This window comes from Pleurodeles waltl, chromosome 7, assembly GCF_031143425.1.
Source record: "Pleurodeles waltl isolate 20211129_DDA chromosome 7, aPleWal1.hap1.20221129, whole genome shotgun sequence".
In the NCBI taxonomy this organism is placed as follows: domain Eukaryota; kingdom Metazoa; phylum Chordata; class Amphibia; order Caudata; family Salamandridae; genus Pleurodeles; species Pleurodeles waltl.
The window spans coordinates 1050050713-1050077672 of record NC_090446.1 but is presented as its reverse complement, the minus strand read 5'-3'; the positions used below and the strand labels follow the sequence as shown (position 1 = coordinate 1050077672).

Sequence of the window (26960 nt, the reverse complement as noted above, 5' to 3'; positions counted from 1 at the left end):
CTGTAATAGAACATTGTGTTCTGGGGACAGCTTGTGATAACGTGGAGGAATGGAGGGGTAGAAATCAATTCTAGGCAATAACCATTGCGGATAATTGATAATACCCATTGGTTTGTGGTGATATTTTGCCAGTGGGATTGGAATTGCTGCAGTCTGCTGCCCACAGGAGATTTGTGGGGCTGAGGGATGGTAAATAAGTCACTGTTTAGATGGGGTAGTGGCTTGTTTTGAAGTTTGGAACTTGCCTTTGGTTCTAAAGTATTGGCCTCTATAAGACCCTCTAAAACCCCCTCTCTGGTACTACTGTTGCCCTTGTTTCGCCTGGGAGGTAGTAACCTCTGTGGATTGCGGCTTAAATCCTCCTATGAACTGTTGTCTGCAAAGGACCCTCTGTAGGGTGTTGTGTATAAGGCTCCCATTGCTTTGGCAGTGTCCGAGTCTTTTCTCAGTTTTTCTATGGCCGTGTCGACTTCGGGGCCAAACCGGTGCTTTTTATTAAAAGGCATATTCAGCACTGCCTGCTGAATTTCTGAGTTACAACCAGAGGAACGTAGCCAAGCGTGTGTGTGTATAGTGATGGCAGTATTTACGCTTCTAACTGCTGTATCTGGAGCATCAAGGGCAGATCGTATTTGATTGTTGCTTATGGCCTGACCCTCTTCCACAATCTGTTGTGCCCTTTTTTGGTGTTCCTTTGGGAGGTGTTGAAGGAGTTCCTGCATCTCATCCCAGTGGGCTCTTAGTACCTTGCTAACAAGGCTTGCATATTTGCAATTCGCCATTGGTTGGCAGCCCGTGTCGCTACTCTCTTGCTAGAAGCATCAAATTTCCTACTCTTCTTGTCGGGGAGGAGCATCCTCTGATGACTGGTTATTAGCCCTCTTTCTAGCCGCACTTACTACCACTGAGCCCTCTTCTAGGGGTTCAGTGTGCATAAGCATCCCATGGTACACTGCTGCCCTGAAAATAACCTCTGTGTATGCAGTAGTGTCTTCTGGTGGAGAAGGGTATAAGTCCGGGTCATTGTCAGGGATAGGATCCGGATCGTAGAGATCCCAAGGATCAACTGTATCACCATGTGAATGAGTTGGTGAAGGCAAAGGTGGTGGGCTAGTGGCGAAAAAGAAAGTTGTACTGAATGAGGGGAAAATGTATGGGGAGGAAATGGCTCCCCATTAGCCCGTAATGGCTGTGCTATATGTGGTGAGGTTGTTTGCAAGGAAGCAGCAGCCAGGTGATATATGCCCTCATTTATTAGGTGAACCCAGAACTTTTAAGAACACCCAAAGAAATGATGCAATCCTCATTTGTAGGTCCTGTGACTTACCTGGACACACTGCTGGCCAGAATGGCACTCCTACTCCCTTAAATACCTCAAAGGAATATAGGACTTCAAATGGAAATTTCAGAGAATGACAAGATGTGGGGCTAGAATGAATCCTGATTTGCCCTTGCTCCGCCAAAGAACATCTGTTGCGGAAATCAAGGATCCACAGCATTTGCAGATTTTGAAATTATCAGGCATTGAAAACATAAAATTAAAATGCAGCAGTATGTGGACTGTCCTTTCAATTTTGAAGCCTCCAGGCGGTGAAGTGTTCAGAAAGCAGGTCTATGTCCACTTATGTTGGAATTGAAGTTACCTAAAAGTTGTTCCAAGTCGTGCAACTAGGCCTACTGGGCTGATAAATCCTTAAGAGCTAGGAGAGACCGAGTACTACACTTTTTTGCTTGGCTGGGGGTAGTGTTTTCTAGGCAGATGGAGTTCTGCTATTCTCTGCCTGTTGGAAATGGCCCTTTTTGCAGGGTTATCCCCAAACCTTTTGCCTCCGACCTTCTGTTTTTGACTGTGTGCAGTGTTTTACTTTTCCTGGTTTGAGGACTCTGAGCACTTTACCACTGCTGACCAGTGCAAGTGCTCTATGTCTAAATTGTACTGGTGATTGTTCTATCCATGACTGGCATATTTGGTTTACTAGCAAGTCCTTAGTATTGTGCACCATGGCCTGTAAACCAAATGCTACTACGGGGCCTACAGCACAGATTGTGTCACACATAGGAGTAGCCCTGTAAGCATGTCTCAGACTTGCCATTGCAATTTCTGTGTGGGCAGTCTGAAACTGCCATTTCGACCTGGCAAGTGCACCCACTTGCCAGGCCCAAAGCTTCCCCTTCACTACATGCAAGCCACCCCTAAGGTAGGCCCAAGGACAGGGTGCAATGTATTTAAAAGGTAGGGCACGTACTGGCGTGTTTTACATGTCCAGACAGTGAAATACTGCTAAATTTGTTTTTCACTATTGCAAGGCCTATCTCGCCCGTAGATTAGCATGGGAATTGCCTTAAAATATCTTTTAAGTGTAATTTCCTATTGGGAGCAGATGAAGATTTTGAATTCGCGGTCTCTGAACTTAAAAATACAATTCAAAAATCAACTTAATCAAAAGATGTAAGTTTGAAAATGCCACTTTAGAGAGTGGCTATTTTTATTGCTTAACCATTCTGTACCTCTGCCAGTCTGCTGAATACACATCTGGGTAAGGATGACAGTTGGGCTGTTTGTGCATTCAGTCAAGACAGTCACAGAAAGGATGCTGAGGTGTACCCTGCATATCTCGATGGCCTATCACCCTGTGATGGGTCACCCTGAGCTACAGTGATGCGAGGAACCGACACTTGCACCTGAAAAGGGCGGTGTCCGTCCTCACATAAAACAGTCTCCAACTCCCTGGACTGTGGCAGGGGCCAGGGCAAGGAGACAGAGGGTCTTGTGCACTACAAGGACTTCTTTGAAGTTTGCCTACTTCAAAGACATAAATGGTTCTAAGTACTCTACTTCTGACACCACAGTTCGAATCCTTCAAGGCTGAGGACATTCTACCAGGAAGAGGTGGATACTGTATAAGGGACTGCCACTCTGCCTGTTGCTTTGCTGTTCTGGCCTGCTGCTTCTGTCCTGGGAGTGAAGGAACTGGACTTTGCTTTCTACATCCTGCTTCTAAAGGTGCTCCAAGGGCTTGGACTGAACTTGCCACCTATTAAGGAGTCTCAGGGACATCAAACATTTCATCTGCCTGCACCGGGGCTCTCTTGTGGAGAGTCATGACTTGTCAAGTGGTGCCAAATCCAGTTTCTGGGCCCCTGGGAGTGCGTTCTGGTGCAACTAAAAAGAAACTAAGCACAAACTCCAGAGAAACTTCGGAACTGGTGCTGCTATCCAAGTCCGCTGCCTGCATCGGAGAAGTGGTGCCTGCTGACTGCAACGACCAACACAGCACCTCTGAAGTCCCACTGCAGCGCAAGTCCAGAGCATCAGGTCACAGGTGTCTGTAGCACCACACAAACTATGCCACAGCACCTGTGGCCCAGTGGTGCAATTGAGACATCGTGAAGTTGGCACCTCACGTCTTTGCCTGCTGGATTCATCAACCCCACCTTGTTGTAAGGAACCAATGCCATACCACCTCCCCTACAACTGCAAGGAAACACCACCTCACCTGCCTAGCAGTAAGGAACTGCTGCCTCACTTCCCCTGTGGCAGTAATGAACAGACACCAAACTGCGACATCTCACCTCTGACTCCGAGCAACGTCAGTTTCCTCCTAGTCTCCCAAGGTACTGTACCTGGGGTCCGTGTGACCAGCCCACACATCCTTGCAAGTGGTGTTGGACACAACTCAGTCTAAACATTGTGGTAGCCCTAGTTGGAGCTATTGCGTTTTAAGCACTATACTAAGATATAATCTTTGCTTGTGTAAGTTGGATTTTTATGGTTTTGGTCTTGTTTTACTCAGATAAAGGTTAGCTATTTTTCTAAACTGGTGTGTAGTACTTTTGTGGTGTGTTACAGCGTGCGTTACAGAGCACGCTACTGTGTTAGTGTGGGAGGGCAAATACTTTACACATTGCCTCAGAGATAAGCCTGACTACTTGAGCCAAGCTACCAAAGGGACAAGCAGGGGTTTTTAGCTGTGTGACTCCCTTACCCAGACTAGAGTGAGAGTCCCTACTTGGACAGGACAAGAAACACTGCCAACTAGAGACCCCATTTCTAACACCACTAACTGAGCAGCTCTTTGATGTAAATGGGTCACAAAGGTCAAAGTGGACGCGAGTCCCCAACACTCTGCACCAGACGCCCCCTGACCCGTGCCAGAGAAACCAACGCTGCAGCAAGGACCCCCAGGAGACAACCACCCTGTAACCCCAGGGCAACGCCTGCAGAGAGAATCCAGAGGCTCCCCCGGACTGCAACTGCCCAGTAACAAAGAACCCGATGCCTGGAAGAAGCACTGCACCAACTACCAGTGCAGGAGTTACCAGCAGGCAGCCCTCATATTTGCCCAGTCAATGACTGGCCCTGCCTGCATCACCAGAGTGACCCCCTGGGTCCCTCCACTGAAACCAATACAAAACCAGACACCTACTTTGCACACTGCATCCAGCCGCCCCTGTGCCGCTCGGGGTGTATTTTGTGTGCCTGTTGGGGACCACCCACCCCTCCTATCCCCACTGCACCTGACCAGCCCTGTGTTGCTGGGTGGGCTGCCTATTCCCTGAAGACTGAACTGTAAGCGTTTTACTTAAATGCTAAACTAACTTGTACTTACCTCCCCCAGGAACTGTTGAATTTTGCACTGTGTCCACTTTTAAAATAGCTTGCCATTTTCTGCTTAGCTGTGTACATTACTGTTTTACTTCAAAGTTCCATATTTACCTATGCCAAGTACCTTACAATTTATGTACTTAATTTATTTTAGAACCACAAGGTTCACAATTCAAGTAAGAAAATAATTTCTCTATATAAAAGTATATTGGCATGGAGTTAAGTCAGTGTGTGTACTTAGTAATGCCTGTGTGTACAACAAAATCTCAATACTACCCTCTGATAAGCCTACTGCTCGACCACACGATCACAAATAGAGCATTGGTATTATCCATTATTGCCACTATCAACCTCTAAGGGGAACCCCTGGACTCTGCACACACCTCACTTTGATAGTATATACGGAGCCAACTTCCTACAGTATAGTAACTACATTGGCCTATGAAGATCATCACACACCACACTAGTGTGAAGATGATAAACTTAAAAAGAAACTTTATTTACAGTACAAAGTCGTAGACAGATTTACAAATTTCACATTGATATTTTTCCATAACTGTTCAAGTAGGTTTGAGCTGAAGAAAGTGCTAGACGTTCACATTGAAAATGACAAACCAGAAGACGGACAAAGAAACAGAACGACCAAACAATAGCTAGAAGTTGAAAGTCCCAGTACTACTTTCTTCTATCTGGAAAGCATAGCCATCAGTGGTAGTTTCTGGTGCAACACTTGCATCTTCTTCATCCTAGGGCGACAAAACATTAATTTAAACAATAGCATTCGCAGATGTGTTTTTTTTAAATATTATAAACTGAGTTTATGGTGCTGCGCATTACAATCACAGGACAGTTTTAAGTATCAACTCCTAAAGTATGAAATGAAAGCAAATCTGCGTAGTGGAGATATACATTTAAAAAAATAAAAAAAAATCCAACCAAGATAAAAGAGCCTGATTTTAATTGTTAGTCGTAGGTGTTTTAATGGGCGTGAACGTGAGGAGTCTTCCCTGGCCTCCAGAGAGGTAGCTGCCATTTCACAAGCCATTAGTTTTTTATTTAAACAAAGGGAAAGGAGCCCGGTTCTACACAAGCAGCAGAGTTAAACAGGCCACAACCCTCTAAAGACTCACTTAAGTAATCTGTCACATTTGGTTCATCGACTGGGCACGTTATTGCCTGTACTGACCACTAAAACAAGGCCTCTTCCTACAGCAAAAATCCCACTTTCGAGCATCTAGGGCTGGTATTAACATGCGTAGAAAGGGGACACTGGCGGCAGCTACAGAGACATTGCGCTTGCTGGCTAAAGCAGATTAATTCAGCAGATAGCTTTCCCTTTGCTCAAAGCCGGCACTGGCTATATAAAGCCACAGGACATTCCTTTACCCTTATGAAGGCAGCCAGGCACTGAGGTCCCCCAGCTGGGCACCGAGAAGCCATTGTGTAATGCTTCTCTACATGGATAGGCTAGGATTTTGGGACAGAAGCCCACACAGCAAACTAGTACAAATTAGGGCACTCACCTCTGCAGAGAAATATTTTTCTATCAAGTTTGAGGATGCTCTGTACACCATCTCATTCTCATGAGCCTGCAGTGCCTCAATTTTGTCTAGTCCACCACACTCCTCAATAAGGAGGCACAGTTTCTCAATCTCATCAAGTTTCTCAGCAGCCTGAAAGAAATTAAACATGTTAGTTAAGAGCTAATCTACAAGTATGAGGCTAACACCCCAGCCACTATATCCGCACCCCAAAGTTGAAACTTAACTGTTCAAAAGCCTGTTATGCTTGAATGGACTATTTTTTCCTGCTGATCTAGCACTGTAAAGGGCCCAGAAGACTCACTCAAAACAAGCTCTTAACTTACCAAGAAGATGTTTGTGATGGCATCCAGGATAACTTGGACAATCTTGCTGTCCTTGACAGACAGCAGATTGATCAAGGGTTCCAGAACTTGAGCCTGAACAAGGTACACCACCTGATTGATGCTTCCGCCACTTGTGTAGTTAGTTACAGCCCACACAGCTTCTTTTTGAGTTTTGAAGTCAGCCTATGGTAGGATAATTGTATATTAAAACAGACTTGCAACTACATAACAAACTGTGCACTTACAATTCATTAAGGCAACTTTAGAAGACCGGTGTTTAATGACAAGAAAAAGGTCTACTCAGCTACTGTGGCTTCTCTACACTATCTTAGCCCATCTTGCATGAAAGGGTGGTTAAATGAAAAATGTAAAGCGCCTACAAATCATAAGTTATAATACAAAGGTCCACTGAGGTAAAGCCATCCATCCAGATTGTATAGCAAATCATCCCAAAATTAACTAGCTTACTGCAAGTTGCTTGGCATAATTATTAAATGAAATATATGTACCTATTAAAAATAAATAAAAATTGACAAACTCAATTAACACTACCTGCACCACTGCCTTGCTCTTGAACACTCAGACCCCTTCCAAAGCCAACATATGGCCAACCCCACACGTGTATGGGCATTTGCACATGGTAACGCACCTTCATTAAGATTCCCACAAGATATGGAATAATCCCATGATCCACAACTTGTTGTATCTGGTCCTGGCGCCCAGCGGTGATGTTGGATAGAGTCCAGGCAGCCTCTTTTTGAATATTACTTTTGTGATGTGTGAGCAGACTTGGGAATACTGCCAGGGCTCCAGCTTCAATCACTGCTTGTGTCTGGTCATCTGTACCGGTGACTATATTTCCAATAGCTCTTAAGGAAGGCGTCTTAGGAAAAAATTCACAGCAAAAGAATCAGTTCCATTGTAGCACCCTGTATGTGCATAACAAGACCTTACACCTACCACATCAGTTACTGGTAAGACATACACACAATCCAGAGGTGCACTTTTACTGCACGTCAAGGGGTACTTAGATATTCGCAGTTGCAAGCTGTGAACAAACCACAGACCGGACACAGCACTGTTACCCAATCCTTGCTTCAGCTTTTAAAAAAGTATGTAGAATGCAAAACAAATCCAACCATGATAATGCATCCAATTGATCTTGTGCAAACGCAGACTACAGCTTCCCTACAAACGGACTGGCATTAAAACGAGACAAATTCTTATTAAGAACAAGCTTGTGGGCAAGTTCTTTCACGAGCTAAATGCAAACCAGCACTGACATTAGAAACCCGTATACACTGCCATATACTGTGTCCATATGCTACTTGATGACGTATGTGTATGTGTATGTGTATGTGTATGTGTATGTGTATGTGTATGTGTATATATATATATATATATATATATATATATATATATAAATAAAATGTTTAGAGAAGCAGGCACACTCATATTGAAATTAAGCTCACCAGAATAGCAAGTTCTCCACATCCCAGGAGCTTGACCAGCTGAGGCACTAGTCCAGTTCCAACAACTACTTCAATCCGTTCGTTGGGCCCATCCGTAAGGTAAGAGATGGCCCAGCACGTGTCTGCCAGGACCTCCTTGTCGTCATGATGTAGCAACCGAACAAGAGTGGGTAGTATCTGCTGGACAGCTTCCAGCGGCGGTGCTGGGTTCTTGTTACGACACAGGTTTGACAGAGTCCAGGTGAGATTTCGTAAATATCCAGACTGCATTTAAAAGGACAAATGTCAGAAAACTGAAGTATCGTAAAAACAGTAAAAACCTAAAAAGTCGGGCCAGTAACACTAAAGCAGACCTTTAATGGGAGGCTTGGGCCCCTGCAGTAGGCTGTAATACAACACACTAGTTATTGATTGGCCAACGCAGGCCATTTACAGTCGATAATGCAACCTTTTTTATTTCCATAACTTGGAACATGACAAACATTTTGCAGGTAACTGAACCCAGCTATTTAATATTACATTATGGAGTAGCCGTAGGAAGTGCTTGGCCCATGTTGCTGAATGAAGGGCACGAAAGCTAGGTGAGATGCTCGAGGAGACTTCGGTATAGGCTACAGCAACAGTCCAAGCCAGGAGAGGGCCGCTGCAAGCAACAGATCTGAAGAACACTTCAGCAGACTAGAGCCAAATACAGATTTACACTGCAGATGACAGGTCACAGTACTCCGGGGGAGGGGTGTTTTTTTTTTTTGCAGGGGGGGGGGGGGGAGAAGAGAGAGAACTGCCCAGTCGTTCTGACCAGGATAGCGGGAAGGGGCAAGGCTGACAAAAACAGGATTTCAGCTAGTATGAAATAAGATGGTAGGTTAAATACTACCAAATGTTTCAACAATTGTAAGTGGTGGAGGAATGCGAGGAAATATTTAACCTTCGGTCTAATAACGACACTGTTTGTTTTAAAGTTTTATACCTTACACACCTACCAAGGTGGAGAAAGCCTTACCGCAAGCGTTGACAGGTCAGGCACAGCAAGCAAGGCAAGCAGGGGATCAATTGCACCGTACTTAATAACCAAGTCCCTGTAGGAGGAGCCATCACCTAGCACAAAGAGCAGAAACATGTAAATGTGCACTCAATCGTCATTAAGTATTACTATTACTAGCAACAGGGCACTCGTTGCAGTCTTGGGACCGCACCAGTCAACACCTTGCCCAGCAGCCACTCTGGTACTTCAGCAACCAAGGGAAGGCAGTCAACCCATTCAGCGCTCATTCATGATTGTAATAAAACTGAGTGGGTGCTTTTAATCCCCAGACTAGAGCTTAAACATCCCAAAAACAGAATTCTCTCAATCAAGTGCCACATACCTGCAATATTTCCCAAAGCCCACACTGCTTGCTCACTGATGTGAGGATGTGGAGATGCCAAGAGGGCAATAAATGCAGGGATTGCGCCACCCTCCACCACAGCCCGGGTCTGGTCTGATGTGCCGGATGCAATGTTGGTTAGGGCCCAGGATGCCTCAAACTGAATTGGGCTACAGTCTGTACGGCCTAAAAATGCCACAAACTTTGGAATCAAACCAGCGCGGATAATGCTGTCAATAGGAGGCTGTTTCTCTCTGGAAAGGAGTTTCCTGTTGGTATGTGAACAGAACATACATTCAGAAGATTGGAATGGGTATAAGTGAAACATCGAGCTTCTTGTATTTACATAGATGATATTAAGTGTTTCAATATTTCAGTCAACAAAAAGAGAAGGCAGTGTCACAAGCACATTTTAAGAAAATGGCCGTGAGATGGGCAAGTACCTATCCACGGCACTGGAGGGATCCCAGACCAGGAAGTTTCTGGGACCCAGTCACCTTCAGATGCACTAAGGAGTGAGGAGACCTTTGTTTAAAACAATCTGAATGTATGACTAAAAACATTCCCCCGTTCCTCCACCCTAGCCAAGCCTCTTTTTGTGCACACACAATACCGCATCAAAAAGGACAAAGGCAAAGCAAGACTGATTTTGAAGAAAAAAAAAAAACAACCACACGCATAATTTAGTACTGCATGTTCCAAAGTAACTACTTTAACACATAAGGTTTTGGTGGACAACCCGTGAGTGGGGAATGGTCTACTCATGCTTTCAAGTTAACATTCAAATACAATGTCTCAAGGAAAGGACGACCCTACCCAAGAATGTGACCATTGCGAGCGCTGACAGTTCCATAAATTAGTGTTTGTTTCCAGCACATTGAGAAAAAGTGGTAAAACTAAGATAAGATGGTAAGCCTTGTGGTGGTGTCTGCCTATGTGAGTGAACTGCCCGTCTTGCTATGGGTCTTGCCCTGGTATTGGTTAGTAGTACCGGTTACCTTATTGGGGGAAGCATCACCCACAACGCGTCAATGCAACGCTATTCATTTAGCGCACTGCCATTACCGCGCATATGCGTCTCACATGCATGCCTTTCCCACGCATTAGCGTGGTGACAGCAGAGAGCATCTAACAGTCCAGAAGGAACAGGAAGGAGCAAGAAAGAGGTAAGCGGGACTGAGGCAGTTTTTAGGACGGGGTAGTTTTTTTTTTTTTTTTTTTTTTTTAGGACTGGTGTGGTCAGGTCAGTTTTATGGACAGAGCAGGTATGTTTTAGGTTTCAGGGGGTAGATCTGGGGCGAATTTACCATGCATGCTACTTTACAAAACATGCTTTAACAAAATACAAAAAAAAACAAATTAAAAAAAACATTGTGGTACAGGCATGCATGGTAAAGACAGTCGTTGAGACCACGTGATAAGTCACATGCATTGTACGTCCCCTGCAGCATTGTCAAATAGGAGGGGGCAGAAATATTGAGACCTTTTCAATACGACCCAGCACAACAGGTTGTGTTCCGGTTCTTATGCATCCCTGGTTACCAGTGGCCGAGATTAATTCAAGCATTCCAGCCATCACTTTTCGGTATACTTCCAGTGGTTACTGTGCAGTATCCATGATGGGTACTGATTTTTACCATGAGCGTTTCAGGCATTACGACCATTTCATTATATTAGGATTCATTATATTAGGATGACATTTATTAATTTTGTAAACCTGTAGCACCAGAGCTGCAATATTTGTTAAGGCATTTATTCAGGATGTGATAAAGGGGTTGGAACTCCAGACTACAGCACACTAAGCAGACTCCATAAGCACAATATCCGCCCGAGGAGCACAGTCATGAAGTTAAATTTCAACAATGAGTTCTGTGATGCTTATTCACTCCTTGTTCTCAGGTGTTGCTTTCACAAAATGATTACAGAAAGTTGGCAAAACTAGCTATGACTTCTCATTGTCTAGACCTTCATCTGAAATTACAATTTTTCCAGGGAAATGCTTTTCAAAACACAACAACAAACAAGAAGTAAAGAAAAAAAACTAAATAGCTTCCTGCACTTTACCTTGCGGCTTGAGTAGCTTGAAGTTGGATATCCAAGTTTGCACCATTTATTCCTTTTACGATTTCATCAACCGACCAAGGAACTGCCACCTACGAACAGATATAGCAGTGTGAACACTACAAAACCAACCACTGGTACACATTTTTAAATTGTGTAACTCAAAGATTCTTAAATGAAGCAGTTTTGGCCCTCCAAAACTACATAGAAGATAATAGTTTCTAAAGCACCAGAAAAGATGGATCCTAATACCAAGAATCTGTGTGGATATAGCAACTTGCATTATGCAGTGTATAAAAAGGCAGTGTGTGATAATGGACTGTAAGGAAATGCCTCCTTGGCATGGTTGCCCCCTGACTTTTTGCCTTTGCTGATGCTATGTTTACAATTGAAAGTGTGCTGAGGCCTGCTAACCAGGCCCCAGCACCAGTGTTCTTTCCCTAACCTGTACTTTTGTATCCACAATTGGCAGACCCTGGCATCCAGATAAGTCCCTTGTAACTGGTACTTCTAGTACCAAGGGCCCTGATGCCAAGGAAGGTCTCTAAGGGCTGCAGCATGTCTAATGCCACCCTGGAGACCCCTCACTCAGCACAGACACACTGCTTGCCAGCTTGTGTGTGCTAGTGAGGACAAAACTAGTAAGTCGACATGGCACTCCCCTCAGGGTGCCATGCCAGCCTCTCACTGCCTATGCAGTATAGGTAAGCCACCCCTCTAGCAGGCCTTACAGCCCTAAGGCAGGGTGCACTATACCATAGGTGAGGGTACCAGTGCATGAGCATGGTACCCCTACAGTGTCTAAACAAAACCTTAGACATTGTAAGTGCAGGGTAGCCATAAGAGTATATGGTCTGGGAGTCTGTCAAGCACGAACTCCACAGCACCATAATGGCTACACTGAAAACTGGGAAGTTTGGTATCAAACTTCCCAGCACAATAAATGCACACTGATGCCAGTGTACATTTTATTGTAAGATACACCCCAGAGGGCACCTTAGAGGTGCCCCCTGAAACTTAACCGACTATCTGTGTAGGCTGACTAGTTTTAGCAGCCTGCCACAAACCGAGACATGTTGCTGGCCCCATGGGGAGAGTGCCTTTGTCACTCTGAGGCCAGTAACAAAGCCTGCACTGGGTGGAGATGCTAACACCTCCCCCAGGCAGGAATTGTCACACCTGGCGGTGGGCCTCAAAGGCTCACCTCCTTTGTGCCAACCCAGCAGGACACTCCAGCTAGTGGAGTTGCCCGCCCCCTCCGGCCAGGCCCCACTTTTGGCGGCAAGGCCGGAGAAAATAATGAGAAAAACAAGGAGGAGTCACTGGCCAGTCAGGACAGCCCCTAAGGTGTCCTGAGCTGAAGTGACTCTAACTTTTAGAAATCCTCCATCTTGCAGATGGAGGATTCCCCCAATAGGGTTAGGATTGTGACCCCCTCCCCTTGGGAGGAGGCACAAAGAGGGTGTACCCACCCTCAGGGCTAGTAGCCATTGGCTACTAACCCCCCAGACCTAAACACGCCCTTAAATTTAGTATTTAAGGGCTACCCTGAACCCTAGAAAATTAGATTCCTGCAACTACAAGAAGAAGGACTGCCTAGCTGAAAAACCCCTGCAGAGGAAGACCAGAAGACGACAACTGCCTTGGCTCCAGAAACTCACCGGCCTGTCTCCTGCCTTCCAAAGATCCTGCTCCAGCGACGCCTGCTTCGAAAAGACAAGAAACTCCCGAGGACAGCGGACCTGCTCCAAGAAAAGCTGCAACTTTGTTTCCAGCAGCTTTAAAGATCCCTGCAAGCTCCCCGCAAGAAGCGTGAGACTTGCAACACTGCACCCGGCGACCCCGACTCGGCTGGTGGAGATCCGACACCTCAGGAGGGACCCCAGGACTACTCTGATACTGTGAGTACCAAAACCTGTCCCCCCCTGAGCCCCCACAGCGCCGCCTGCAGAGGGAATCCCGAGGCTTCCCCTGACCGCGACTCTTTGAACCTAAAGTCCCGACGCCTGGGAGAGACCCTGCACCCGCAGCCCCCAGGACCTGAAGGACCGGACTTTCACGGGAGAAGTGACCCCCAGGAGTCCCTCTCCCTTGCCCAAGTGGAGGTTTCCCCGAGGAATCCCCCCCTTGCCTGCCTGCAGCGCTGAAGAGATCCCGAGATCTCTCATAGACTAACATTGCGAACCCGACGCTTGTTTCTACACTGCACCCGGCCGCCCCCGCGCCGCTGAGGGTGAAATTTCGGTGTAGGTTTGTGTCCCCCCCGGTGCCCTACAAAACCCCCCCTGGTCTGTCCTCCGAAGACGCGGGTACTTACCTGCAAGCAGACCGGAACCGGGGCACCCCCTTCTCTCCATTCTAGCCTATGTGTTTTGGGCACCACTTTGGACTCTGCACCTGACCGGCCCTGAGCTGCTGGTGTGGTGACTTTGGGGTTGCTCTGAACCCCCAACGGTGGGCTACCTTGGACCAAGAACTAAGCCCTGTAAGTGTCTTACTTACCTGGTTAACCTAACAAATACTTACCTCCCCTAGGAACTGTGAAAATTGCACTAAGTGTCCACTTTTAAAACAGCTATTTGTGAATAACTTGAAAAGTATACATGCAATTTTGATGATTTGAAGTTCCTAAAGTACTTACCTGCAATACCTTTCGAATGAGATATTACATGTAAAATTTGAACCTGTGGTTCTTAAAATAAACTAAGAAAAGATATTTTTCTATATAAAAACCTATTGGCTGGATTTGTCTCTGAGTGTGTGTACCTCATTTATTGTCTATGTGTATGTACAACAAATGCTTAACACTACTCCTTGGATAAGCCTACTGCTCGACCACACTACCACAAAATAGAGCATTAGTATTATCTATTTTTACCACTATTTTACCTCTAAGGGGAACCCTTGGACTCTGTGCATGCTATTCCTTACTTTGAAATAGCACATACAGAGCCAACTTCCTACATTGGTGGATCAGCGGTGGGGTACAAGACTTTGCATTTGCTGGACTACTCAGCCAATACCTGATCACACGACAAATTCCAAAATTGTCATTAGAAATTGATTTTTGCAATTTGAAAAGTTTTCTAAATTCTTAAAAGACCTGCTAGGGCCTTGTGTTAGATCCTGTTTAGCATTTCTTTTAGAGTTTAAAAGTTTGTAAAAGTTTGAATTAGATTCTAGAACCAGTTGTAGATTCTTAAAAAGTATTCCAACTTTTAGAAGCAAAATGTCTAGCACAGATGTGACTGTGGTGGAACTCGACACCACACCTTACCTCCATCTTAAGATGAGGGAGCTAAGGTCACTCTGTAAAATAAAGAAAATAACAATGGGCCCCAAACCTACCAAAATACAGCTCCAGGAGCTTTTGGCAGAGTTTGAAAAGGCCAACCCCTCTGAGGGTGGCAACTCAGAGGAAGAGGATAGTGACTTGGAGGACAATTCCCCCCTACCAGTCCTATCTAGGGAGAACAGGGTCCCTCAAACCCTGACTCCAAAAATAATAGTCAGAGATGCTGGTTCCCTCACAGGAGAGACCAACACCTCTGAAATCACTGAGGATAGCCCCAGTGAAGAGGACATCCAGTTAGCCAGGATGGCCAAAAGATTGGCTTTGGAAAGACAGATCCTAGCCATAGAGAGGGAAAGACAAGAGATGGGCCTAGGACCCATCAATGGTGGCAGCAACATAAATAGGGTCAGAGATTCTCCTGACATGTTGAAAATCCCTAAAGGGATTGTAACTAAATATGAAGATGGTGATGACATCACCAAATGGTTCACAGCTTTTGAGAGGGCTTGTGTAACCAGAAAAGTGAACAGATCTCACTGGGGTGCTCTCCTTTGGGAAATGTTTACAGGAAAGTGTAGGGATAGACTCCTCACACTCTCTGGACAAGATGCAGAATCTTATGACCTCATGAAGGGTACCCTGATTGAGGGCTTTGGATTCTCCACTGAGGAGTATAGGTTTAGATTCAGGGGGGCTCAAAAATCCTCGAGCCAGACCTGGGTTGACTTTGTAGACTACTCAGTGAAAACACTAGATGGTTGGATTCAAGGCAGTGGTGTAAGTAATTATGATGGGCTGTACAATTTATTTGTGAAAGAACACCTGTTAAGTAATTGTTTCAATGATAAACTGCATCAGCATCTGGTAGACCTAGGACCAATTTCTCGCCAAGAATTGGGAAAGAAGGCGGACCATTGGGTCAAGACAAGGGTGTCCAAGACTTCAACAGGGGGTGACCAAAAGAAAGGGGTCACAAAGACTCCCCAGGGGAAGGGTGATGAGACAACCAAAACTAAAAATAGTAAAGAGTCTTCTACAGGCCCCCAAAAACCTGCACAGGAGGGTGGGCCCAGAGCCTCTTCACAAAACAATGGGTACAAGGGTAAAAACTTTGATCCCAAAAAGGCCTGGTGTCATAGCTGTAAACAGCATGGACACCAAACTGGAGACAAGGCCTGTCCCAAGAAAGGTTCCACTCCAAACTCCCATCCAGGTAACACTGGTATGGCTAGTCTCCAAGTGGGATCAACAGTGTGCCCAGAGCAAATCAGGGTCCACACTGAAGCTACTCTAGTTTCTGAGGGTGGGGTGGATTTAGCCACACTAGCTGTCTGGCCGCCTAACATGCAAAAATACAGACAGCAACTCTTAATTAATGGGACTAGAATAGAGGGCCTGAGGGATACAGGTGCCAGTGTCACCATGGTGACAGAGAAACTGGTTTCCCCTGGCCAATACCTGACTGGAAAAACTTACACAGTCACCAACGCTGACAATCAGAGAAAAGTACATCCCATGGCAATGGTTACTTTAGAATGGGGAGGGGTCAATGGCCTGAAACAGGTGGTGGTCTCCTCAAATATCCCAGTGGACTGTCTGCTTGGAAATGACCTGGAGTCCTCAGCATGGGCTGAGGTAGAACTAAAAACCCATGCAGCAATGCTGGGTATCCCTGAACTGGTGTGTGTGAAAACAAGAGCACAATGCAAGGCACAGGGTGAAAAAGTAGAGCTGGAGTCTGGAAAAATGGCCCAGCCTACCAAGAGAACAGGAAAGTCAGTTGGGAAACCAACTGCAACACAGCAAAAGAAAGGGAACCTCTCTTCTCAGGAAGAAGTTCTGCCCTCTGAGGGAACTGAGCCTTTGGAGCTTGAACCTTATCAGGTTGAGCTCTTAGGCCCAGGGGGACCCTCAAGGGAGGAGCTGTGTAAGGGACAAGAAACCTGTCCCTCTCTTGAAGGCCTTAGACAGCAAGCTGCTGAAGAGTCCAAAGGCAAGAAAAATGGAACGCATAGGGTCTATTGGGAAGATGGACTCCTGTACACTGAGGCCAGAGACCCCAAACCTGGTGCCACTAGGAGAGTGGTAGTGCCTCAGCTGTTCAGGAAGTTCATCCTAACATTGGCCCATGACATTCCCCTTGCTGGACATTTGGGACAAACCAAGACGTGGGAGAGGTTAGTCAACCACTTCTACTGGCCCAATATGTCCAACATGGTTAAGGAGTTTTGCCTCTCCTGCCCCACCTGTCAAGCCAGTGGTAAGACAGGTGGGCATCCAAAGGCCCCCCTCATTCCACTTCCAGTGGTGGGGGTTCCCTTTGAAAGAGTGGGTGTGGACATAGTTGGTCCACTGGAACCTCCCACAGCCTCAGGAAATATGTATATCCTGGTAGTAGTGGATCATGCTACCAGGTATCCTGAAGCTATTCCCCTTAGGTCGACTACTGCCCCTGCAGTAGCCAAGGCCCTCATTGGTATCTTTACCAGAGTGGGTTTCCCTAAGGAGGTGGTGTCTGACAGAGGTACCAACTTCATGTCAGCATACCTAAAGCACATGTGGAATGAGTGTGGAGTGACTTATAAATTCACTACACCATACCATCCACAAACTAATGGCTTGGTTGAGAGATTCAACAAGACATTAAAAGGCATGATCATGGGGCTCCCAGAAAAGCTCAAAAGGAGATGGGATGTCCTCTTGCCATGTCTGCTTTTCGCTTACAGAGAGGTGCCACAGAAGGGAGTAGGATTCTCACCCTTTGAACTTCTGTTTGGTCATCCTGTAAGGGGACCACTTGCCCTTGTTAAAGAAGGCTGGGAGAGACCTCTCCATGAGCCTAAACAGGACATAGTGGACTATGTACTTGGCCTTCGCTCTAGAATGGCAGAGTACATGGAAAAGGCAACCAAAAACCTTGAGGCCAGCCAACAGCTCCAGAAGTTTTGGTATGACCAAAAGGCTGCACTGGTTGAGTTCCAACCAGGGCAGAAAGTCTGGGTTCTGGAGCCTGTGGCTCCCAGGGCACTCCAGGACAAATGGAGTGGCCCTTACCCAGTACTAGAAAGGAAGAGTCAGGTCACCTACCTGGTGGACCTGGGCACAAGCAGGAGCCCCAAGAGGGTGATCCATGTGAACCGCCTTAAGCTCTTCCATGACAGGGCTGATGTGAATCTGTTGATGGTAACAGATGAGGATCAGGAGGCAGAGAGTGAACCTCTCCCTGATCTTCTGTCATCAGACCCAAAAGATGGCACAGTAGATGGAGTGATCTACTCAGACACCCTCTCTGGCCAACAGCAAGCTGATTGTAGGAGAGTCCTACAACAGTTTCCTGAACTCTTCTCCTTAACCCCTGGTCAGACACACCTGTGTACCCATGATGTGGACACAGGAGACAGCATGCCTGTCAAAAACAAAATCTTTAGACAGTCTGACCATGTTAAGGAAAGCATCAAGGTGGAAGTCCACAAGATGCTGGAATTGGGAGTAATTGAGCGCTCTGACAGCCCCTGGGCTAGCCCAGTGGTCTTAGTCCCCAAACCTCACACCAAAGATGGAAAGAAAGAGATGAGGTTTTGTGTGGACTACAGAGGGCTCAATTCTGTCACCAAGACAGATGCTCATCCAATTCCAAGAGCTGATGAGCTCATAGACAAATTAGGTGCTGCCAAATTCTTAAGTACCTTTGACTTGACAGCAGGGTACTGGCAAATAAAAATGGCACCTGGAGCAAAAGAGAAAACAGCATTCTCCACACCTGATGGGCATTATCAGTTTACTGTTATGCCCTTTGGTTTAAAGAATGCCCCTGCCACCTTCCAAAGGTTGGTGAATCAAGTCCTTGCTGGCTTGGAGTCCTTTAGCACAGCTTATCTTGATGATATTGCTGTCTTTAGCTCCACCTGGCAGGATCACCTGGTCCACCTGAAGAAGGTTTTGAAGGCTCTGCAATCTGCAGGCCTCTCTATCAAGGCATCCAAATGCCAGATAGGGCAGGGAACTGTGGTTTACTTGGGCCACCTTGTAGGTGGAGGCCAAGTTCAGCCACTCCAACCCAAGATCCAGACTATTCTGGACTGGGTAGCTCCAAAAACCCAGACTCAAGTCAGGGCATTCCTTGGCTTGACTGGGTATTACAGGAGGTTTGTGAAGGGATATGGATCCATTGTGACAGCCCTCACTGAACTCACCTCCAAGAAAATGCCCAAGAAAGTGAACTGGACTGTGGAATGCCAACAGGCCTTTGACACCCTGAAACAAGCAATGTGCTCAGCACCAGTTCTAAAAGCTCCAGATTATTCTAAGCAGTTCATTGTGCAGACTGATGCCTCTGAACATGGGATAGGGGCAGTTTTGTCCCAAACAAATGATGATGGCCTTGACCAGCCTGTTGCTTTCATTAGCAGGAGGTTACTCCCCAGGGAACAGCGTTGGAGTGCCATTGAGAGGGAGGCCTTTGCTGTGGTTTGGTCCCTGAAGAAGCTGAGACCATACCTCTTTGGGACTCACTTCCTAGTTCAAACCGACCACAGACCTCTCAAATGGCTGATGCAAATGAAAGGTGAAAATCCTAAACTGTTGAGGTGGTCCATCTCCCTACAGGGAATGGACTTTATAGTGGAACACAGACCTGGGACTGCCCATGCCAATGCAGATGGCCTTTCCAGGTTCTTCCACTTAGAAAATGAAGACTCTCTTGGGAAAGGTTAGTCTCATCCTCTTTCGTTTGGGGGGGGGGTTGTGTAAGGAAATGCCTCCTTGGCATGGTTGCCCCCTGACTTTTTGCCTTTGCTGATGCTATGTTTACAATTGAAAGTGTGCTGAGGCCTGCTAACCAGGCCCCAGCACCAGTGTTCTTTCCCTAACCTGTACTTTTGTATCCACAATTGGCAGACCCTGGCATCCAGATAAGTCCCTTGTAACTGGTACTTCTAGTACCAAGGGCCCTGATGCCAAGGAAGGTCTCTAAGGGCTGCAGCATGTCTTATGCCACCCTGGAGACCTCTCACTCAGCACAGACACACTGCTTGCCAGCTTGTGTGTGCTAGTGAGGACAAAACTAGTAAGTCGACATGGCACTCCCCTCAGGGTGCCATGCCAGCCTCTCACTGCCTATGCAGTATAGGTAAGCCACCCCTCTAGCAGGCCTTACAGCCCTAAGGCAGGGTGCACTATACCATAGGTGAGGGTACCAGTGCATGAGCATGGTACCCCTACAGTGTCTAAACAAAACCTTAGACATTGTAAGTGCAGGGTAGCCATAAGAGTATATGGTCTGGGAGTCTGTCAAACACGAACTCCACAGCACCATAATGGCTACACTGAAAACTGGGAAGTTTGGTATCAAACTTCTCAGCACAATAAATGCACACTGATGCCAGTGTACATTTTATTGTAAAATACACCCCAGAGGGCACCTTAGAGGTGCCCCCTGAAACTTAACCGACTATCTGTGTAGGCTGACTAGTTTTAGCAGCCTGCCACAAACCGAGACATGTTGCTGGCCCCATGGGGAGAGTGCCTTTGTCACTCTGAGGCCAGTAACAAAGCCTGCACTGGGTGGAGATGCTAACACCTCCCCCAGGCAGGAATTGTCACACCTGGCGGTGAGCCTCAAAGGCTCACCTCCTTTGTGCCAACCCAGCAGGACACTCCAGCTAGTGGAGTTGCCCGCCCCCTCCGGCCAGGCCCCACTTTTGGCGGCAAGGCCGGAGAAAATAATGAGAAAAACAAGGAGGAGTCACTGGCCAGTCAGGACAGCCCCTAAGGTGTCCTGAGCTGAAGTGACTCTAACTTTTAGAAATCCTCCATCTTGCAGATGGAGGATTCCCCCAATAGGGTTAGGATTGTGACCCCCTCCCTTTGGGAGGAGGCACAAAGAGGGTGTACCCACCCTCAGGGCTAGTAGCCATTGGCTACTAACCCCCCAGACCTAAACACGCCCTTAAATTTAGTATTTAAGGGCTACCCTGAACCCTAGAAAATTAGATTCCTGCAACTACAAGAAGAAGGACTGCCTAGCTGAAAACCCCTGCAGAGGAAGACCAGAAGACGACAACTGCCTTGGCTCCAGAAACTCACCGGCCTGTCTCCTGCCTTCCAAAGATCCTGCTCCAGCGACGCCTTCCAAAGGGACCAGCGACCTCGACATCCTCTGAGGACTGCCCCTGCTTCGAAAAGACAAGAAACTCCCGAGGACAGCGGACCTGCTCCAAGAAAAGCTGCAACTTTGTTTCCAGCAGCTTTTAAAGAACCCTGCAAGCTCCCCGCAAGAAGCGTGAGACTTGCAACACTGCACCCGGCGACCCCGACTCGGCTGGTGGCGATCCAACACCTCAGGAGGGACCCCAGGACTACTCTGATACTGTGAGTACCAAAACCTGTCCCCCCTGAGCCCACACAGCGCCGCCTGCAGAGGGAATCCCGAGGCTTCCCCTGACCGCGACTCTTTGAATCCCAAGTCCCGACACCTGGGAGAGACCCTGCACCCGCAGCCCCCAGGACCTGAAGGACCGGACTTTCACTGGAGAAGTGACCCCCAGGAGTCCCTCTCCCTTGCCCAAGTGGAGGTTTCCCCGAGGAACCCCCCCCTTGCCTGCCTGCAGCGCTGAAGAGATCCCTAGATCTCCCATTGACTTCCATTACAAACCCGACGCTTGTTTCTACACTGCACCCGGCCGCCCCCGCGCTGCTGAGGGTGAAATTTCTGTGTGGGCTTGTGTCCCCCCCGGTGCCCTACAAAACCCCCCTGGTCTGCCCTCCGAAGACGCGGGTACTTACCTGCAAGCAGACCGGAACCGGGGCACCCCCTTCTCTCCATTCTAGCCTATGTGTTTTGGGCACCACTTTGAACTCTGCACCTGACCGGCCCTGAGCTGCTGGTGTGGTGACTTTGGGGTTGCTCTGAACCCCCAACGGTGGGCTACCTTGGACCAAGAACTAAACCCTGTAAGTGTCTTACTTACCTGGTTAACCTAACAAATACTTACCTCCCCTAGGAACTGTGAAAATTGCACTGTGTCCACTTTTAAAACAGCTATTTGTGAATAACTTGAAAAGTATACATGCAATTTTGATGATTTGAAGTTCCTAAAGTACTTACCTGCAATACCTTTCGAATGAGATATTACATGTAAAATTTGAACCTGTGGTTCTTAAAATAAACTAAGAAAATATATTTTTCTATATAAAAACCTATTGGCTGGATTTGTCTCTGAGTGTGTGTACCTCATTTATTGTCTATGTGTATGTACAACAAATGCTTAACACTACTCCTTGGATAAGCCTATTGCTCGACCACACTACCACAAAATAGAGCATTAGTATTATCTATTTTTACCACTATTTTACCTCTAAGGGGAACCCTTGGACTCTGTGCATGCTATTCCTTACTTTGAAATAGCACATACAGAGCCAACTTCCTACAGAGTGTAAGAATATAAATGTTCTATAAAAATAGTAAGTAAAAGTAGATTTCCATGCAAATGTAAATGTATATGTACAAGTAATAAAACTGCAACGACTACAGGCTTCCAGGGAGGATGGAAAATGTCACTTACCCAGTGTACATCTGTTCGTGGCATGTTCTGCTGCAGATTCACATGCTATGCACAGGTCCTGTCATCTAGTGTTGGGCTCGGAGTGTTACAAGTTGTTTTTCTTCGAAGAAGTCTTTTCGAGTCATGGGACCGAGTGACTCCTCCTTTTCGGCTCCATCGCGCATGGGCATCGACTCCATCTTAGATTGTTTTCCCGCAGAGGGTAAGGTAGGAGTGATAGAGTGTAAAGAAAGAGATGTCCATGCAATGGAATAGAGATGTATATACAGAGTTTAAATAAAGGTGTGTCCATGCAATGGAATAGAGATGTATATACATATGTACAAATTTTAAATATAACGTAAACGGCTACAGGCTCCCGGGGAGGAGGGAGTGCGCATGTGAATCTGCAGCGGAACATGCCACGAACAGATGTACACTGGGTAAGTGACATTTTCCGTTCGATGGCATGTGTAGCTGCAGATACACATGCTATGCATAGACTACAAAGCAGAAATCCTCCCCTAAGCGGTGGTCAGCCTGTAGGAGTTGAAGTTGTCTGAAATAATGTTCTTAGTACAGCCTGTCCTACTGTGGCTTGTTGTGTTCCTAACACATCTACACAGTAATGCTTGGTAAATGTATGAGGTTTCAAACAAGTGGCTGCCTTTCAAATTTCAGTCATTGGTATGTTTCCTAGAAATGCCACTGTTGCTCCTTTTTTCCTAGTGGAGTGCGCCTTTGGCGTAACTGGCAGTTGTCTTTTAGCTTTTAGGTAACAGGTTTGTATACATTTCACTATCCACCTGGCTATGCCTTGTTTTGATATAGGATTACCAGTATGAGGTTTTTGGAATGCGACAAACAACTGTTTAGTTTTTTCTGCCACTGATTCTGGCCGTGGGAAGAAGCCTGGGAGGTCCACTGTTTGGTTTAAATGAAACGGTGAGATGACTTTTGGTAGAAATTTAGGGTTTGTGCGGAGTACAACCTTATGTTTGTGTACTTGTATAAAGGGTTGTTCAATAGTGAATGCTTCTATCTCACTAACTCTACGTAATGAAGTGATTGCCACTAGAAATGCTACTTTCCAAGTTAGGAATTAAATCTGACAAGAGAGCATGGGTTCAAAAAGTGGACCCATAAGTCGTGTAAGTACAATATTAAGATTCCATGAGGGTACTGGTGGCATTCTTGGAGGTATGATTCGTTATAGACCCCCCAAGAAAGCTTTAATGACTGGTACCCTGAATAGGGATTTGATCTGTTTATTTTGCAAATAAGCAGAAATTGCAGTGAGATATATTTTGATGGATGAAAAAGCTAGATTTGCTTTTTGTAGGTGGAGTAAACAACTTACGATGTCTCTTATGGACGCATCTAAAGGTGTTATGTGTTTTGCTTGACAGTAGAAAACAAATCTTTTCCATTTGTTAGCATAACACTGCCTGCTGGTAGTTTTTCTTGCCTGTTTAATGACTTCCATACACCCTGGTGGAAGATTTAGATACCCAAACTCAAAGATTTCAGGAGCCAGATAGCTAGATTGAGCATCGCTGGATTAGGGTGTCTGATCTGCTGTTTGTTCTGTGTCAGCAGGTCTGGCCTGTTTGGGAGTTTGACGTGTGGTACTATTGACAGGTCTAGCAGTGTGGTGTACCATGGCTGGCGTGCCCACATTGGAGCTATAAGTATTAGTTTGAGTTTGTTTTGACGCAGTTTGTTGACCAAAAATGCAATGAGCGGGAGAGGGGGAAAAGCGTAAGCAAATATCCCTGACCAGTTGATCCATAGAGCATTGCCCTTGGACTGAGGGTGTGGGTACCTGCATGCAAAGTTTTGGCATTTTGTGTTGTGGTTGGTGGCAAACAGATCTGTGTTTGGTTTCCCCCACTGACAAAAGTATTTGTGAAGTACCTGGGGGTGAATTTCCCACTCATGAGTTTGTTGGTGATCTCGACTGAGGTTGTCTGCTAACTGATTGTGAATCCCTGGAATGTATTGAGCTACCAAGTGAATGTTGTGTATTGCCCAATGCCAAATTTTTTGTGTTAGAAGGCAAAGTTGTGATGAGTGGGTTCCTCCTTGTTTGTTTAAGTAGTACATTGTTGACATATTGTCTGTTCTGACAAGAATGTGTTTGTGAGCAAGAAGCGGTTGAAAGGCTCTTAGTGCTAGGGAGACTGCTAACATTTCTAAATGATTTATATGAAGCTGCTTCAGTTTGTTGTCCTATTGTCCCTGAATATTGTGATTGTTGAGATGTGCGCCCAATCCAATCATTGATGCATCTGTTGTGAGAATGGTGTGAGGCACAGGGTCTTGAAATGGCCGCCCTTTGTTTAAATTTGTGGGATTCCACTACTGAAGCGAAATGTGGGTTTGGCGGTCTATCAACCCTAGATCTTAGAGATGACCCTGTGCCTGCGACCATTGTTTTGCGAGGCATTGTTGTAAGGGCTGCATGTGTAACCTTGCGGTTGGGACAATAGCGATGCATGATGCCATCATACCTAGCAGTTTCATGACAAAACGAACAGTGTAGTGCTGGTTTGGCTGAATTTTTGGCAATATGGTGTTGAACGATTGCACTCTTTGTGGGCTTGGACTTGCAAGTGCCTTTTGAGTGTTCAGTGTAGCTCCTAAGTACTGCTGAATTTGCGATGGTTGCAGGTGAGATTTTTGGTGATTTATTGATAACCCTAGTGTGTGTAGGGTATCTATTACATAACGTGTGTGATCTTGACACTGTTTTTGAGTGTTGTCTTTAATTAGCCAATCGTCGAGATATGGGAATACATGCATATGTTGTCTCCTTATGTATGCTGCTACTACGGCAAGGCATTTTGTAAAGACTCTGGGGGCTGTTGTTATCCCAAAGGGTAATACCTTGAATTGGTAATGTTTTCCTTGTATAACAAACCTGAGGTATTTTCTGTGAGCTGGATGGATGGTTATGTGAAAATACGCATCTTTTAGATCCAGTGTTGTCATAAATTCTCCCTGTTGCAGCAGTGGGACTGCATTTTGTAGTGTTACCATGTGAAAGTGTTCTGATCAGATGTAGAGATTGAGAGTCCTGAGATCTAATATTGGCCTTAACGTTTTGTCTTTCTTGGGAATAAGGAAGTACAGGGAGTAAACCCCTGTTCCTTTTTGATGATGTGGCACTAGTTCTATGGCTTGTTTGAGTAGTAGTGCCTGTACTTCTGTTTGTAACATTGCAAGATGTTGAGATGAAAGTTTGTGCGCTTTTGGGGGAATGTCCGGAGGAAATTGTGTGAACTCCATGCAGTAACCATGTTGGATAATGGATAGTACCCATGCGTCTGTTGTGATGTCTAACCATTGGTCGTGGAACATTTTCAGTCTTCCTCCCACAGGAGAAGTGTGTTGAGGGAAGGTGATGACAAAGTCACTGTTTGTTATTAGTGGCTTGTTTTGAGGATTGGAATTTTCCTCTGGATTTGGGAAACTGTCCTCTGTAGGATCCCCAAAATCCCCCTCTTTGGTATTGTGTCTGGTATGAGGGTTTGGAGTGTGAGGTGGATGGCATGGAGGGCTGTGGCCTGAAGCCTCCCCTATATTGAGGTTTCCGAAATGTTCCTCTGTATTGGGATGAGTAAAGCGCTCCCATTGCTTTGGCAGTGTCGGTGTCTTTTTTCATCTCATCTATGGATGTGTCCACCTGTGTGCCGAATAATTGCTGCTGATTAAAAGGCATGTTGAGGACGGCCTGTTGGATTTCAGGTTTAAAACCTGATGACCTGAGCCATGCATGCCGCCTAATGGTGCCAGCCGTATTTATAGTCTTTGCGGCTGTATGAGCTGAGTCTAGCGCCAATCTTATTTGATTGTAATTGCCTGTTCCTCCTCTACTACCTGCTGGGCTCTCTTTTGGTGTTCCTTGGGGAGATGCGGAATAATGTCCTTCATCTCATCCCAATGAGCCCTGTCATATCTAGCTAGAAGGGCCTACGAATTAGCTAAGCGCCACTGATTGACTGCTTGTGACGCAACCCTTTTCCTTGCAGCATCACATTTTTTGCTTTCCTTATCTGGAGGGGGTGCATCTCTAGAGGACTGTGAGTTAGCCCTTTTCCTCACTGCGCTGACCACTACTGAATCGGGGGGCAGCAGTTGTGTGATATACACTGGGTCTGAGGGTGGTGGTTTGTATTGTTTCTCTACCCTTGGGGTTATAGCACTTACTTTAACCGGTTCTTGGAATATCTGCTGGGCATGTTTGAGCATACCGGGGAGCATGGGTAGGCTTTGGTATGTGGCGTGGGTTGAGGACAATGTATTGAATAAGAAGTTGTCCTCTAGAGGTTCTGTGTGCATGCTCTCATTGTGGAAAGCTGCTGCCCTAGCTAGAACCTGTGTATACAAGGTGCTATCCTCACGTGGCGATGGCTTAGATGGGTAGCACTCTGGGCTATTGTCTGATACTGAGTCATCGTAGAGATCCCATGGATCTATGCCCTGATGTGACTGCATAGTATGTGTTGGAGACTGTGCAGTGGGTGTAGCAGGTGGGGAGACAGTCCGTTGAGGAGAGTGAGGAGGAGACTGGTGAGGAGAAAACTTGGGAGGCGGAGATTTCTATCTTGGCACTTTAGCTGTTGGCTGTTCAGTGTCCAAACGTCCATGAAATTACAGTTTTCTTTTTATTTTGAGAGGAGGTGCTGTGAGGATCTTGCCAGTGTCCTTGTGGATCTGTATCCTGGCTTGTTGGTCATCAAAATCCT

At 46.2% G+C, this 26960-nt stretch overlaps 1 protein-coding gene across 1 annotated transcript; it reads right to left on the bottom strand.

Annotated features, from left to right (window-relative positions):
• Positions 1-5075: 5075 nt before the first annotated feature.
• On the bottom strand, positions 5076-26463 carry LOC138246997 (importin subunit alpha-1-like). Its single transcript, XM_069201745.1, has 9 exons — positions 26422-26463; positions 11377-11465; positions 9313-9581; positions 8949-9043; positions 7946-8209; positions 7123-7356; positions 6474-6656; positions 6130-6279; positions 5076-5352 (listed from the first exon to the last, which is right to left on the bottom strand). Exons 1-9 carry the CDS (start codon positions 26461-26463, stop codon positions 5260-5262), a joined length of 1419 nt encoding a protein of 472 aa, XP_069057846.1. The 3' UTR covers positions 5076-5259.
• Between the last annotated feature and the right edge of the window lie 497 nt (positions 26464-26960).

What these genes read in the sequence shown, in the direction of transcription:
- LOC138246997 (XM_069201745.1), bottom strand. Translation starts at nt 26,463, where the DNA reads ATGCTCAAACATGCCCAGCAGATATTCCAAGAACCGGTTAAA. An exon ending in CTGACCTGTCAACGCTTGCG is followed by an intron (nt 8,210 to 8,948) that starts GTAAGGCTTTCT and finishes TTTTAAATGCAG; the next exon opens with TCTGGATATTTACGAAATCT. An exon ending in AAAAATATTTCTCTGCAGAG is followed by an intron (nt 5,353 to 6,129) that starts GTGAGTGCCCTA and finishes TTGTCGCCCTAG; the next exon opens with GATGAAGAAGATGCAAGTGT.